The sequence below is a fragment of the Lissotriton vulgaris genome, chromosome 6 (genome assembly GCF_964263255.1).
Source record: "Lissotriton vulgaris chromosome 6, aLisVul1.2, whole genome shotgun sequence".
Lineage (NCBI taxonomy): Eukaryota > Metazoa > Chordata > Amphibia > Caudata > Salamandridae > Lissotriton > Lissotriton vulgaris.
The window spans coordinates 126,363,287-126,379,477 of record NC_141694.1 but is presented as its reverse complement, the minus strand read 5'-3'; the positions used below and the strand labels follow the sequence as shown (position 1 = coordinate 126,379,477).

The 16,191-nt window shown below is 51.9% G+C and overlaps 1 protein-coding gene across 1 annotated transcript in view; it reads right to left on the bottom strand.

The window, feature by feature from the left end:
* PPP1CB (protein phosphatase 1 catalytic subunit beta) overlaps nucleotides 1-1,901 on the bottom strand; it is a 235,241-nt gene extending 233,340 nt beyond the window's left edge. The window contains exon 1 of the mRNA XM_086926133.1: nucleotides 1,661-1,901. Coding sequence (XP_086782259.1) covers nucleotides 1,661-1,712 — 52 coding nt within the window. The 5' untranslated portion in view covers nucleotides 1,713-1,901. The remainder of the gene's footprint in view (nucleotides 1-1,660) is intronic.
* Between the last annotated feature and the right edge of the window lie 14,290 nt (nucleotides 1,902-16,191).

The window sequence follows — 16,191 nt, the reverse complement described above, 5'->3', positions numbered from 1 at the left end:
TCACATTTCTTTTAAGTGTGAATCGTTTGACAATGAAAGTATATGCCATAATAAAATTAAGACAAGTGTTCCTACTACAAAACGTCCAGAATGCAAACTTCTGCGTTGGTTTCGAGCACACTGTAGTCCCACATAGGTAGCTCATTCACAGTACCGTATTCTCTTTGTAGGATTTGCCATTTTGTTAGCGTCGTACCCGTGGTCGAAAGGTGCGTATCCAAATACAAATCAACAACACTTGACAAATGGCACTAGAAGACTGCCATAGATGGATGGATAAAGTAGAAATATTTTACACTAGAAATCGGAAAGTTACTAAAAGCTATAGTATACTTATTTACACATTTGTGAGCAAATCATAAAACACAGTACTGCCTACCACACTTCAAAAAATAAGGCGAGACTATTATCGCAAAGAATAATTGGATACATTTGCGCAGCAGATAATAACTACACATTTACTGACTGCTTAGAAACAACGCGGTAGCAGCTAAGGCTCAAATGTATGTATTTGTGCACAGACAGAAACTGAGTTACTGCGATTAATAAACATGGGAAAAACCGCACTGGGCGTTTTGCCATAAGCCTTTCGGGTCAATCAATGGCTGCGCAGACCGATAGTACGTTCAGAGTTAAAATTAAAAATCGTATATTTCCATTCATGTAGCCAAGGATCTGCCGACAGTAACTCCTCCCCTTTCCATTTACAATTGATCCAGATTAAGAACATCTCCCAGTTCTATAGCTCAGATTGACCCTCCATTCGTCACAAGAGGCCCATAAATCCCTCAGGCGCCCCATCCCCTTCACTATAACTAACATATGCTTCATCCCCGAGCTAAACATCCCAGGTCACCTGACAAGTGTCAGTCTACACCCCTCCCACCCAGATCCCCAAATCGGTCCCACATTCAAGGTGCCCTGCTACAACCATGAGTGGAACACTTCTAAGATCACTCTACTCTTTGCTCTGCACCCCCACGCTCTTCCATTCCCCATAGGGGGCTAACATCTAAACTTCTCGCCTCAAGAAGTCTCCCACCCCAATCCCACAATTCCTGCCCCCTACACACACCAACTCCCAAATATTTGCACTACACGTTAGTCCGGTGTCAGATGTCCCTGTCCAAACCTCCCAAGTTAACCCAATGCACTCCCCTATTCCCAACCCTTCCTTGTATCCCCCTAAATGTCTAAAGCTCCCGACATCTTCCAGATACCTACAGTCTCCACGGCTCCCAAGTGCCACTTGCTTCACATCCCAAAGAGTTACAAAGTAGAACTATTTCTCTATCGTTCGATCTTCTAAGTAAACGTCTACCTAGAACCTGTCACTTATGAGAAACGTCATTTTTCGGCTGTCAACGATCCGGAGCGCATTGTGGAGAGGGCGGGCGTGAAGGTCGAAAAAGCTATGAAAACTGCGGTGAATGCAATTACAAGTAAATGCAGAATCAAAACTAGAAAGTCTGTAACAGTCGAATGCATTTAAGAGCCCGGGGAATTCGTCCACTCTTCCGTGGATCCCCTCTTCTTACCGCCTTAGCGTAGACCGTTCACGTCCTCCCCCTGCAGATCACCACCCCGGCCTACACCCTTGCTCGCCACCCTCCTCCTCCCACCCCGTAAAGCCCCCAGTGCACTAACGTCCGTGACTCACCCTCCAGCAGCCGGGTGATGAGGCTGTCCACGTTCAGTTCTCCGTCCGCCATTTTGGGGCCCTTAACCCTGTCTCCGGGCCTCCCTCCGCACCAAACGAAAAACAGCGGCCGCGCGCGACGAGGCCACAGCAACAGCGGCCACGCAGACCACGCCCACTGGCGATGCGCGTGCGCGGTGAAACCCCGCCTGCTCAGGGTGAGCCACCATCATCGTTGATGCAGCTGTCACGCTGCCGCTCCGCCCCCTTTAGTTTTAACTCGCATTTTATTTTTTGTGCGCAAGCGCCTTATTTCCCGGCAAACTAAACCTTGAAAACACAAGATGGAGGTGGTAACTGCCATGTTTGAGTCAGGCGAAACGGCACGGCACTGGTTTCCCGTGTTTAAATGCTTTTGCCCTAGCTTAAATTTGTATTCCCGCCTAGAAGAGACAACGTGCATGCGTAGTGGGCTATTTTTTGTTCGTTCTTGACCCCTCAACGAACCGACTGTAAAGTGAGCGGGAAGATAGTGGCTTGAGTGCTGCTGATTGGAGCAAATTGATGACGCACGACAGTAACCCGTTTTGGTGAGGGTGGGAAGGGCGTTATTGTAGATATTTGTGTGCGTTGCATGGTTACTCCGTCCTCGGAAGGTATATACAGAATGCTTTTATATGTTATTCTTGTGCGTGTTCTTGATCGGAAATACAACTGAACAGGGGGGTTTCTAATGACGTTATTAGTGTGTTACTTTTGTTTTCCACTTTCGCTTCTCATTGGCACCGTTCAGTGTTGTTGATCCCTTCACCCTGACAACGTCGGATGGACTATCACCCGTGCAGCCCCGGGTTGGCCTGGCAACCGCCAAGTCATTGAGAAGCAAGCGGGCAGACTTGTGTCATTGATTGAACGAGAAAATAGGAACTGCCGCACCTCAGCCAATTATATTTCCCTCTCTAGATATTCAATGATAGTTGGTGACTGGTCTGAGCGACCCACTTTTTTAGGTCTCGCCTATTCTATCCCGCAGGGATAAATAGACGAGATTATAGTAAGGGGAAAAGAAAAGTCTACCTAGCTGCGGATCGCGTAAAGTTCATGTGAGCTATGCCAGTGCACATCATCGCCAGCCACATCACACACCACCATTTGTCTGTGCCTCGGCATCAGACTTCAAAGGCTGCCTCTCCCCTGCATCAGTCTTGAAAGGAATGCACTCCCCCGCCACACCCTGCAGCTTTGGGAGCAATTATGTGGCTGCTTTGATGTTCTCAGTGAGCCACAAGAACATCAAAGCGGCCACGAAATGCTCACCATTTGCTTCCCCCTCTAATCTGTTTAGTTTTGCTTGGCCTCAAAATCTCCTCCCTTCGGTTTCACTTTCTCGTTATAACAACTGACCATCTTTCTTTGCCAAACGGTTTCCCATTTACTGTTTAAACGTATATCTTTGTTCCACACTAAACTGCCCAAACACTTTCAAATACGGACTACTACGCTTTATTTACTGTATCCTCTCTGGCCTAAGGTTAATTTGTGATAGACCACTGCTCTCACGACTGACAAGTAAGTGTTGCTGCATTATTCCATGGCAGCCGCTCCCGCTAACATTTGTCGGAGGTTTTTTTGGAAAACGTACTACTTTTCTTTGACAAACATTTCTCATTCATTGCTTAAAGCGTATATCCTTCAGGGCTCGACTAATCTAAAAAATCTTACTTGACCTGCAGGTCGAGTGAGTAGACTTTTCTACTCGACCTAACAGCAATGCACTCGACCCACAAACTGATCGCATATGAATTTTTGACGTCCCATGCTGACAGATACTACTCCACATTCACAGTACTCTCATGCTCATGGGGCACAATGCTGACAGTACTCCTCTATGCTGACAGCTACCACTCACATTTGCAGTACTCTAATGCTGGGGGGGCACACCCTGTTGATGGTGGTTGTTCTCCTCCCTGCTAACAGTGCTCATATTCACCATACTCTCACATTATACACGCCCGTAAATCCATCAGTTCTGCACATCTGGGGTGTGTTACGCAAATACCACGCACATAAACACATACATACATGTATAGGTTTGATCCTTGTATATTGCTTGCCTGTAGCTAGTACGAAGTTGGCTTGATGCTGTCAGGCCTGTCTTTCTGTTTATTATTCAAGGGGCGCTGTTTTGTATTCGAGCTTCGTTTGGTGTTCTCTCTGTAGCTTCATAAAACTCGTTTGTTAATTAGCCCTGTCCCCGGCCACTCTGGGTCTCTACGTTTACTGGTTAACAGTGCAAGGTCGGTATTGGGCTAACTGTGCTGCTTCAGTTTATTTTCCATCACTGTTTGTGGCTTGTCCTTAAAAGTTCATGCTGGACCGTTATGTAGTTTTACCTTGTGTACCTAGTAACTCCTAGTCATCCCACGGTGGTACAAATTAATGATAATAAACACGCGCTGATGGGCACCCGAAGTGATAGTCAAAGAATGCACTAGGGCACTCTCAATTCGGGTCGAGGTCTTAAAACAGGTCTGGAACAACAGATGGGGAACTAAATTGTGCGGTGAGTGAGGCAGCTTGGGAAGAGTACATAAGGGAACTTTACGGGGCAAGGACTCCCAGAGAGGAGATAGGGATCGAAACATGGCAAGAAATCTCAGAAGATCTTTTACTCAAATTTAAGGAAGATCAAGTGGAGCTCACAATAAAAGAACTTAAGTTAACCCGGGCAGCAGGCCCAGATAATCTTCCTGCAATAATTTTGAAGACCGAGGTTAAATGGTGGGCAAGATTTCTTGCCAAATTGTTCCAGGTAATACTAAAAGAAGGGGTGATGCCTCCAACCTGGAAGGGGGCCGTAATTAGGCCGATCCATAAGAAAGGGAGCAAAGAGGAGCCAAAAAATTACCGGCTGATCAATCTCCTAGATACAGGTGAGAAAGTGTTTTCTAAAATAGTACTGAAACAACTGAATGCATGGGTAGACGAGTTCCAAATAATTCCCATAGAACAGGGTGGTTTTAGAAAGGGCCACTCTACAATAGACCACGGATTCGCTCTATGGGCGATGGCGAGGAAGTCGACGGAACAAAATGGCAAGTTATGCTGTTGCTTCGTCGACTTCAAGGCAGCCTTTGATTCTGTGGATCGGGCATGCCTATGGGAGACTCTAAAGAAGTTAAATATCCCGAAAGATTTACTTACTATATTAAAAGAACTACACAGGGAAAACTGGGGCCAAGTAATTAAAGATACGGTGGGCTCCCTGACACCAAAAATACCAATTGCAAATGGACTCAGACAGGGCTGTGTGCTGGCCCCCCAGCTCTTCTCTATCTTTCTGTCAGATCTCCCGGCTTACTTAGAGGTGGAGGGGAGTGCCAGCCCAAAAATGGATGGAAACAAGATACCCTGCTTATTGTACGCGGATGATCTGGTAATAGTAGATCAGACCGAGAGGGGCCTCCAAAGGAAGCTTAATGCCTTCAAGACTTATTGTACCAGCACATTTTTAACTATCAATCTGGATAAAACCAAAACCCTATGCTTCGGGAGAAAGTTAAGCAGACACAGTTGGTATATAGGTGACCTCAAACTGGAAACAGTTAATGAGTACCGATATTTGGGTATTTGGTTTGATAGGTCCCTAAACTGGAATACCCATTTGGAAACTCAAAAGGCAAAGGCACTTGCTTCCATATGTGGCCTAAAAAGGTTTAATGGGGACTATGGTGAGATGTCTCACCGACCACTGCTAAGAGCTTTTGATGCAATGATCCCCCCCCAAGTTCTATATGGCGCTGAGGTCCTTTATTTGAGCGGTAAGGGATCTTGGGACGTGATAGAGGGGAATTGCATAAAGAGGCTACTATCACTTCCTCAATCTGCCATGATACAAGCCATCAGAACCGAGATAGGTACAAAGTCATGGGTGATACTAACCCAGATGGCTGTGATCAGATTCTGGAAGAGACTAGAAGACCCTGAAAGTAAAAAAGTAGCAGACTGGTGTCGCAACGAAATTCAAAAAAGTGAGCTAAAATGGGCGAAGGCCTGTAGGGAAAAACTGATCGGAATCTGCAACTCACTAGAGATCGACTTGGATCTGGGAACATACCAAATCCCTTGTACCAAAGGTAATCTGAAACAAAGGGGTAAAGAAGTCTCCAAATCGCTGGACATAGGCTATTTAACAAAGAAAAAATCAGTGGAGCATATGCTAAAGGCTTGGTCCCAAGAAAACTGGTTCCCCTACCTTGATAGTCTACCCAATCGTGGACTCAGGCAAGAGATCCTGAGACTTCGAATTGGGATTAACCCATGGATTATAAACAGAGACCTTAAAATAAAAATGCTAGATCAAGAAGGTCGCTGTAGGTGTAATCTGGGAACTAAGGGTGACCTGCAGCACATCATGTTAGATTGTTTGACACTCATAGATCAAAGAAAACTTTGGCTGCGCCCAGTCTTTATAAAATATGATGTAAAAATAAGGTCGCAGGCGGCCAGCCTCTTAACAGAAATCCCCTACATTGATATTGTAATTGCCCTTGGGAAATTTATGAAGGCGGCCCTGAGTGCATTGAGAGCCAAAGAATAAAATGTTGTACTGTAGGGCTTTAGCGGAATAAATTCGCTTGGAGTAGTAAGATTGGGAATAGGTTTTATATACAAAAATAAGTTTTAAGATAATTGTAATTTTTACTGAATTTCGTACTTTTGATAATAGTGTATATGATTTTTTAATGGACATGTTTTTAAAAAAATAAGTGTATGAATTTTTGGCGCATGCTCCATCCAGTGTTTTGCCACTGCATTGTTTAAAGACCACGGTCATAATAAACATATATTTTGACTTGACTTGACTTGACTCGTCAGTGACTAGTGAGGTGTATGTGGTCACACAATGTTGGCAAGTGTGGAGAAATGGGAGCTAACCAGTTTCGTGTCAGTATTGAGGAGGAAACCGTGGGGAGTCCTGACAGACGGGTGGGGTGGCAGTGGGAAGCCCCCCAGCCTCACCGCAGGGCGAGGGATTCCATAAGGGAAAGTAAGAAGACGCCATCTAGTTAAATTATTTATTAGTGTAAATACTGATTGTAAATGGAAGTGCTTATGGAAGTGCTCTCTGCGCCTAAATTCAGATTGGTCCGCTTCGGAATGTGGCCAACGCCCTAATGGCACCTGATCCTCCCAGTTGGGGAGTGTGTGTTTGTACGATATGCGACATCCTTTATCTTATGAAAGTTGGTGTGCGCAGTTTGCACCATGGTTGTCTAACACAGATGGGAGTTTGCGCCTCAGTCATGAGTCGCGCTTTTCTTACAATAATGCGCTTAGTATTGCGAGTCTCGGCCCCTCACGTTGAGTATGCGTGGTGCCCGTTTTGGGGTCCCCAGCCACCTTCAGGCCTCACCCCAGCCGTCTCCAGGCCGCAGCCCACTCCCTCCATCGTCTCATGGCGCAGCTAAAGGCGGCTGGATTGAAGATGCCGATAGCCCACCCAACACCCTTTTTATTTATACACCGCCGGTAACACCGGGCACTGACAGCAGAAGTGACAGAGCTGTCTGCGTAGCCCGGGGCGGACCTAGCTCCGGCTCATTATGGCGCGCAGATGACCTCTGCAGGCCTGGGGCATGAAGGGAGTGTGGGGGGAGGTTTCTCCACATAAGGCCTGCAACAAAACAATATATAAAAACCGACTCACCTCCAAGTCGTCCTGCACTCCATCCAGACTCCACCAGAGAGAGCGCGCATGGTGGCGTGCTGCGTCACTGCTGCACTTTAAGCTGCACAGTGTGCTGGGGCTGGCCAGGGCCGTCATTGGTCGCGCTACAAGATTGACGGCCCTGGGACCCACAGAAACAAAAGGCAGCGCACCACACCACCACCACTATGTTAGGTGGTGCGTACATGCTGCCCCCTAGAGCCTTCAACGCGTGCACTTGATACTTGAATGCCGTCATTGTAATGCTGCCCCCTAGAGCCTTCACCTGCTACTGCAGTGCCAGATAAGCACTCGCCAGGCTGGTCAAGTAGGCCTTGAAACTGACTCGCCCTTCAGGAAATTCACTCGCATTTGCGAGCGGGCGAGTACATTTTTCGACCCCTGTCCTTGTTCCACACTAAACTGCTCAAACATGCTTAAATACGGACTATTACGGTTTGTTTTCTGCACCTTCTCCGGCCTAAGGTCAATTCCCAGTCTAGAGCGGTCGCGCTCCCTCACGCACTTCCTTGATGATCAATTGATCTATCACAGTTAAGAAGTAGTGTCCTCCTTCTTATTAATTTTTTTTCTTGATATGCCTTTTATATTGAGTTTGATTATGTAAACACCTCACAAAAGCGCTCAAGGGTCAGAGCTATAATGACCAGCACAGATTTTCACTATTGGTAAGTGCCTATTTAACAAGTAGTTCCTTGTGCGACACGGTCGAGGATGTGACCCATATACACCCCCTGAAAGTGACTAAAAGCCACTAAAACATATATCACAGAAAGTTGACCCGCACCAAGGTTTGTACACAAGTACTTGATTAATCAAATTTCTATATTTCACAGTGATGGTTAATATTCAGACAGAAACTTCCCACAAGTAAGAATTTCAAAACGAGTTGATTGAAGATTTTTCAATTTTCTTTATTTAATTTCTCAGTTAAAATTCACAGAATTGCTTGTTGCCAACGTGTTTCGTCACTTCCGTGACTTCTTCAGGGCTCAATAGTTAATATTCTGACAGAATTTCTAGTTAGCGTCAGCCACCATATAATCTCTACGTATTTCTGGTCTGTTATATTCACATTGATATGTCCGGCGTGTACCTCTCTAACCATTCAGTGCAATACAGGGAAGGTACCTCCTGTTCCTTTGTCGAACCTTAAGCAATTAGTGTCCCGTGGCCAGCGCTCATATGCGTATCGGTGGTTCCCCAAGCGTCCTGGACAATGTATAAGTCGATTATGTAAACATGCAGTAGGTTGATCCTTCTAAATGAAAAGGTGATAACTGTCATGTTAAAACCAGTTATTTATTTATATCTATTGCGTAAAATATATGCACTCTCTTTTCTTATTTTAAAGTTACAGTTTCCAATATATGTATAATTTAATGAATGTATTAGTTCTGACTTCACTCCAATATTCATTGGAAAGAGAATTACATCGCAATGGATACTGTTTTGGGGGGACCTCACTCACCCTCACCCCTCTCACCCTCAAACCCTCACACACACCCTCACCCTCACACACACCCTCACCCTTACACCCCCTCATCTTCACCCACCCTCACCCTCACACACCCTCACACCCCCTCACCCTCACACCCCCTCACCCTCACACCCCCTCACTCTCACACCCCCCTCACTCTCACACCCCCCTCACTCTCACACCCCTCACCCTCACACCCCTCACCCTCACACACCCTCTCACCATCACATACCCTCACCACCTCACACTCATACACCCTCACTCTCACACACCCCTCACCCTCACACACCCCTCACCCTCACACACCCCCTCACACTCACACACACCCTCACACACCCTCTCACAATCACACACCCTCACCCCTGTCACCCTCACACCCCCTCACCCCACACCCTCACAACCCCACACCCTCACACACCCTCACCCTCACACACTCTCACCCCCTCACCCTCACATCCCCCCAAACTCACATCTGCTCACCCTCCCCCCTCACCCACCTCCTTACCCTCACACACTTCCTCACCCTCACACATCCCCTCACCCACCCCCTCACCCTCACACACACCCTCACCCTCACACACACCCTCACCCTCTCCCTTACACCCCCTCATCTTCACATACCCTCACCACCCCACACTCACCCTCACACACCCTCACACCACCTCACCCTCACACCCCCTCACTCTCACACACCCTCTCACCATCACATACCCTCACCACCTCACGCTCACACACACATCCTCACTCTCATACACCCCTCACCCTAACACACCCCTCACCCTCACACACCCCCTCACACACCCTCTCACACACCCTCTCACAATCACACAGCCTCACCCCTGTCACCCTCACAACCCCACCCCCTCACCCCACACCCTCACAACCCCACCCCCTCACTCCCTCACCCTCACTCACCCTCACACCCCCTCACCTTCACACACCCCTCACCCACCCACACACACCCTCACAAACCCTCACCCTCACACCCTCTCACCCTCACACCCACTCACCCTCACACACCCCCACCCTCACTCACCCCCACATCCCCTCACCCTCACATCCCCTCAAACTCACATCGGCTCACCCACCCTCACACCCCCTCACCCTCACACACCTCCTCACCCTCACACACCTCCTCACCCTCACACACACCCTCACCCTCTCACCCACCCTCTCAACCTCACATACCCCCTCACCCTCACACACACCCTCACCCTCACACCCCTCATCCTCACACCCCCTCACCCTCACCACCCCACACTCACCCTCACACCACCCCCACACCACCTCACTCTCACACCCCGCACCCCCACACACCCTCTCCAACTCACCCTCACACTCACACACCCTCACTCTCACACACCACTCACCCTCACGCACCCTCACTCACCCTCTCACACACACCTCACACACCCTCTCACCCTCACCAACTCACCCTCACACACCCTCACACTCACAAAACCCTCACAATCACACACCATCACCCCCGTCACCCTCACACCCCTCACCCTCACACACCCTCACAACCCCTCACCCTCACTCACTCCCTCACCTTCACACGCCCTCACACACCCTCGCCCTCCGCCCTCACACCCACTCACCCTCACATCCCCTCACCCTCAGATCCCCTTACCCTCACACCACTCACCCTCACACACCCTCTCACCCTCACACACCCTCACCACCTCACACTCACACATCCTCACTCTCACACACCCCTCACCCTCACACACCCCTCGCCCTCACACACCCTCTCACAATCACACACCCTCACCCCTGTCACCCTCACACCCCCTCACCCCCACACCCTCACAACCCCACACCCTCAGACACCCTCACCCCCTCACCCCACACCCTCACAACCCCACACCCTCAGACACCCTCACCCCCTCACCCTCACACACCCTCACTCACCCTCACACCCCCTCACCTTCACACACCCCTCACCCACCCACACACCCCCTCACAACCCCTCACCCTCACACCCCCTCACCCTCACACCCTCTCACCCACCCTCACCCTCACACACCTCCACCCTCACTCACCCTCACCCCCCTCACCCTCACACCCCTCAAACTCACATCTGTTCACCCTCCCTCACACCCCTCACCCTCACACACATCCTCACCCTCACACACCTGCTCACCCTCTCACCCGCCCTCTCAACCTCACACACCCCCTCACCCCTCACACACCCCCCTCACAACCCTCATCCTCACACCCCCTCACCCTCACCACCCCACACTCCCCCTCACACCACCTCACCCTCACACCCCCTCACTCTCACACCCCCTCACTCTCACACCCCCTCACTCTCACACCCCTCACCCTCACTCACCCTCTCATACACCCTCACCAACTCACCCTCACCAACTCACCCTCACACACCCCTCACCCTCACACACCCCTCACCCTCACACACCCCTCACCCTCTCACACCCCTCACCCTCTCAAAATCACACACCCTCACCCCGTCACCCTCCCCTGTCATCCTCACACCCCCCTCACCCCACACCCTCACACACCCTCACAACCCCTCACCTTCACACACACCCTCACCCTCACATCCCCTCACCCTCACATCCCCTCACATCCCCTTACCCTCAAACCCCCTGACCCTCACATCCCTGTGGAGTGGTGTGGCTCACTGGTTAGAAGCGGCAGACCCGTAAGCGGAGAACGGCCCGGGACCAGGGTTCAATTCCCGACGCGGAAGGGTCGTGGGCCAGGGTCAAAACGGACTCGATAATTCTCGCCTCAGTGCCTACTCTAACCAGGGAACACACTCGGCAACTCTGGGCATTAAGCTTGGCTCATCTCTATAACGGCCCCCCACAGACGCCGGGGATGCCTGGTTTCACCTTGGAGCTACCCAGAAAGGGACCATCTCACAGGGAAAACCAGGACGGGTTCCCCAGCGGTCTTCAGCGCCAGGATACTCCATGGAGTCGCAGTGCGCTTTACAAGTACACCCACATTTACATTTACATCCCCTCATTCTCACCATCACACACCCCCTCACCCTCACACCCCCTTACACACCCTCACCCTCTCACCTTCACACCCCTCTCACCCACACACACCCTCACTCATCCTCACACCCCTCACACACCTTCACCCTCTTACACCCTCACCCTCACACCCTCTCACCCTCACACATCCTCACTCACCCTCACACCCCTCACCCTCACAACTCACACCCCTTCACCCTCACACCTCACACACCCTCTCACCCTTACCAACCTTCTCACCCACTCTCACACCCTCACATCCCCTCAAACTCACATCTGCTTACCCTCCCTCACCCTCACACCTCCTCATCCTCACACACCTCCTCACCCTCACACACCCCTCACCCTCTCACCCACCCTCTAAACCTCACACACCCCTCACCCTCACCCTCACACCCCCTCATCCTCACACACCCTCACCCTCACACACCCTCACCACCCCACACTCACCTCACACCACCTCACCCTCACACCACCTCACCCTCACACCACCTCACTCTCACTCCCCCTCACTCTCACACCCCTCACCCTCACACACCCTCACTCACCCTCTCACACACCCTCTCACCCTCACACACCCTCACTACCTCACCCTCACACACCCTCTCGCAATCACACACCCTCACCCCGTCACCCTTCCCTGTCACCCTCACACCCCCTCACCCCACACCCTCACAACCCCTCACCCTCTCACCCTCACACACCCTCACTGTAGCGATCACACAAGCAGGCACGATGAGGAGAAAGTGTATCTTTGTTACGCTTCCCAAATGGAAGAACTACATATACCAGAAGGCCGTGCGGCGCCGAGAACCAGGGAAGTGGGCGGACACTATATAAATCCCTCCCAGTGACCGGAACAGTGCTTGCCAATGTTGTTCCTGGACCTGTATCAGTTCCTATCTTGCTTATGCCTGTTTTCTACCTGCCGACGAAGAGCCTGCGTGGTCAGTGTTTTTGTGTTTACCCTCGCCGACGAAGAGCCTGCGTGGTCAGTGTCTGCGTGTTTGCAATCGTCGACGAAGAGCCTGCGTGGTCAGTACTTGCGTGATCCCTGCCCGCCGATGAAGAGCCTGCGCGGTCAGATCCTGTGTGTTCACCCTCGCCGAGGAAGAGCCTGCGTGTTCAGTCATTGGTAAATTCTGTCCACCGATGAAGAGCCCGCGTGGTCAGTACTTGCGTGTGCCAACGCCTGGGGAGAGCCTGCAAGGTCTAAGTCGCTGTGGAGCTGTTGATACAAGCCGTGCCCTGTAAACTGCAAGTATTCAGAGGAGTGCGGGATCGCCTCCTATTTGTTTTCAGATCTGTGTTGTTGTATGGCGTTTGAATTCCATACACGCTTGCGCATTTTCAATGTAGAGTGATCGGGGTCTTGCCTGTCTACCCTTTTATGTTACAAAGTACCTAGTAAGTCTAGGATTACGGATTTTGTCTCCTTCTTATCCACAAGAAGTATTGTGGTGATTACTAGATATGCTGCCTGAACGTCTCTCAGAAGGATAATCTGCTATCCTGTCATGAACAAGTCGAGGTGGATGTGAACATTGAGAAGTGAAGCAACTTCTCATACATATTGGCTATCCTATTTGCTTCTGATCTTCCTGATATCTTCACGGTGCTAGAAGAAAGGATATTGGTGAGTTCAGCGACAGGGGGAGTGTAGGACGGGCAACAGCAGTTAATGGTACTAATAGCCTGTTGTTTGTCTTCTCCTCCACTTGTAGTACTGCCATTACCTATGAATACCGGGGTAGCTTTAACCTGAGAATCTCGAGGAACCACAGACGTCCTCTGCCCATTCACCTCGCGGCCTCTTTCCAGACTCCCTCAGACAGTGGTGGACTTCCCAGTGTTGAGTGTTTATGGGGAGAGGCCTTGAGGACTGTCGTCTTGTCGTCTCTGCTGGCCATCAGAGTAAGGTTAGTGGCGCATGCATGTTCTTGCGCTGCTTGCAATCACGACACTCACTCACGCCCTCACCTTCACACACCCTGACACACACCCTCACAACCCCTCGACCCTCACAACCCCTCACCCTCACACCCCCTCACCCTCACATCCCCTCACCCTCACATCCCCTTACCCTCACACCCCCTCACCCTCACACAACCCCACACTGTCACACCCCCTCACCCTCACACCCCCTCACCCTGACACCCTCTTACACACCCTCACAACCCTCTCACCCTCACAACCCTCTCACCCACACACACCCTCACTCATCCTCACACCCCTCACACCCCTCACACACCCTCACCCTCTTGTACCCTCACCCACTCACCCTCACAAATCCTCACTCACCCTCATACCCCCTCACCTTCACAACTCACACACCCTCACACCTCACACACCCTCTCACCCTTACCAACCCTCTCACCCACCCTCACACCCCCCACACACCCTTACCCTCACATCCCCACACCCCCTCACCCTCACACACCCTCACTCCCCCTCACACACCCTCACTCACCCTTTCACCCTCACACCCCCTCACCCTCACACCCCTCACCCTCCCAACCCCTCGCCCTCACACACCCATCACACAACCTATCACCCCCACAAACCCTCACACCCCCTCACCCCTCACCCTCACACACCCTCTCACTCTCACCCACCCTCACACCTCACCCTCAACACCCTCACACCCCCTCACACCCCTCACATCCCCACACCCCCTCACCTCACACACTACCTCACCCTCACCCACCCCTCACACACCCTATCACCCTCACAACCCTCACCCTCACACCCCCTCACCCCTCACACACCCTCTCACTCTCACCCACCCTCACACCCCCTCACCCTCAACCCCCTCACCCTCACACACACCCTCACCCTCACACACACCCTCACCCCCACACCCCCTCTCACACACCCTCACCCACCCAACCCCTCACCCTCACACACACCCTCACACCCCTCTCACCCTCACCCACCCTCTCACCCGCCTTCACACCCCCTCACCCCCCTCACATCCCCACACCCCCTCACCCTCACCTACCCTCACTCACACACCCTCTCACCCTCACACACCCTCAACCCTGTCACCCTCACCCCCTTCACCCTCACACACCCCCTTCACCCTCACACCCCCTTACCCTCACCCCTCCTCACCCTCACAACCCCACACCCTCACGCCCCTCAACTCACACACCCTCACATCCCCTCACCCTCACATCCCCTCACCCTCACATCCCCTTACCCTCACACCCCCTCACCCTCACATCCCCTCATCCTCAACCACCCCTCACCCACCCCCTCACACAACCCCACACTGTCACACCCCTCACCCTCACACCCCCTCACCCTGACACCCTCTTACACACCCTCACCCTCTCACCCTCACAACCCTCTCACCCTCACAACCCTCTCACCCCACACACACCCTCACTCATCCTCACACCCCTCACCCACCCTCACCCTCTTGTACCCTCACCCTCACCCTCACACCCACTCACCCTCACAGATCCGAACTCACCCTCATACCCCCTCACCACTCACACACCCTCACACCTCACACACCCTCTCACCCTTACCAACCCTCTCACCCACCCTCACACGCCCTCACCATCACACACCCTTACCCTCACATCCCCACACCCCCCACACCCTCACACACCCTCACCCTCACTCCCTCACCTTCACACACCCTCACACACACCCTCACCCTCACACCCCCTCACCCTCACATCCCCTCACCCTCAGATCCCCTCACTCACCCTCTCACACACCCTCTCACCATCACATACCCTCACCACACTCACACATCCTCACTCTCACACACCCCTCACCCTCACACACCCCCTCATACACCCTCTCATAATCATACACCCTCACCCCTGTCACCCTCACCCCCCCCTCCCCCCCCCTCACCCCCACCCTCACAACCCCACACCCTCACACACCCTCACCCTCACATACCCTCACTCACCCTCACACCCCCTCACCTTCACACACCCCTCACCCACCCACACACACCCTCACAAACCCACACCTCACCCTCACCCCCCTCACACTCACACCCCCTCAAACTCACATCTGTTCGCCCTCCCTCACACCCCCTCCCCCTCACACCCCTCCTCCCCCTCACACACCTGCTCACCCTCACTCACCCCCTCACCCTCTCACCCGCCCTCTCAACCTCACACACCCCCTCACCCTCACACACCCCCTCACAACCTCATCCTCACACACCCTCACCCTCACATCCCCTTACCCTCACACCCCCTCACCCTCACATCCCCTCATCCTCAACCACCCCTCACCCACCCCCTCACACAACCCCACACTGTCACACCCCTCACCCTCACACCCCCTCACCCTGACACCC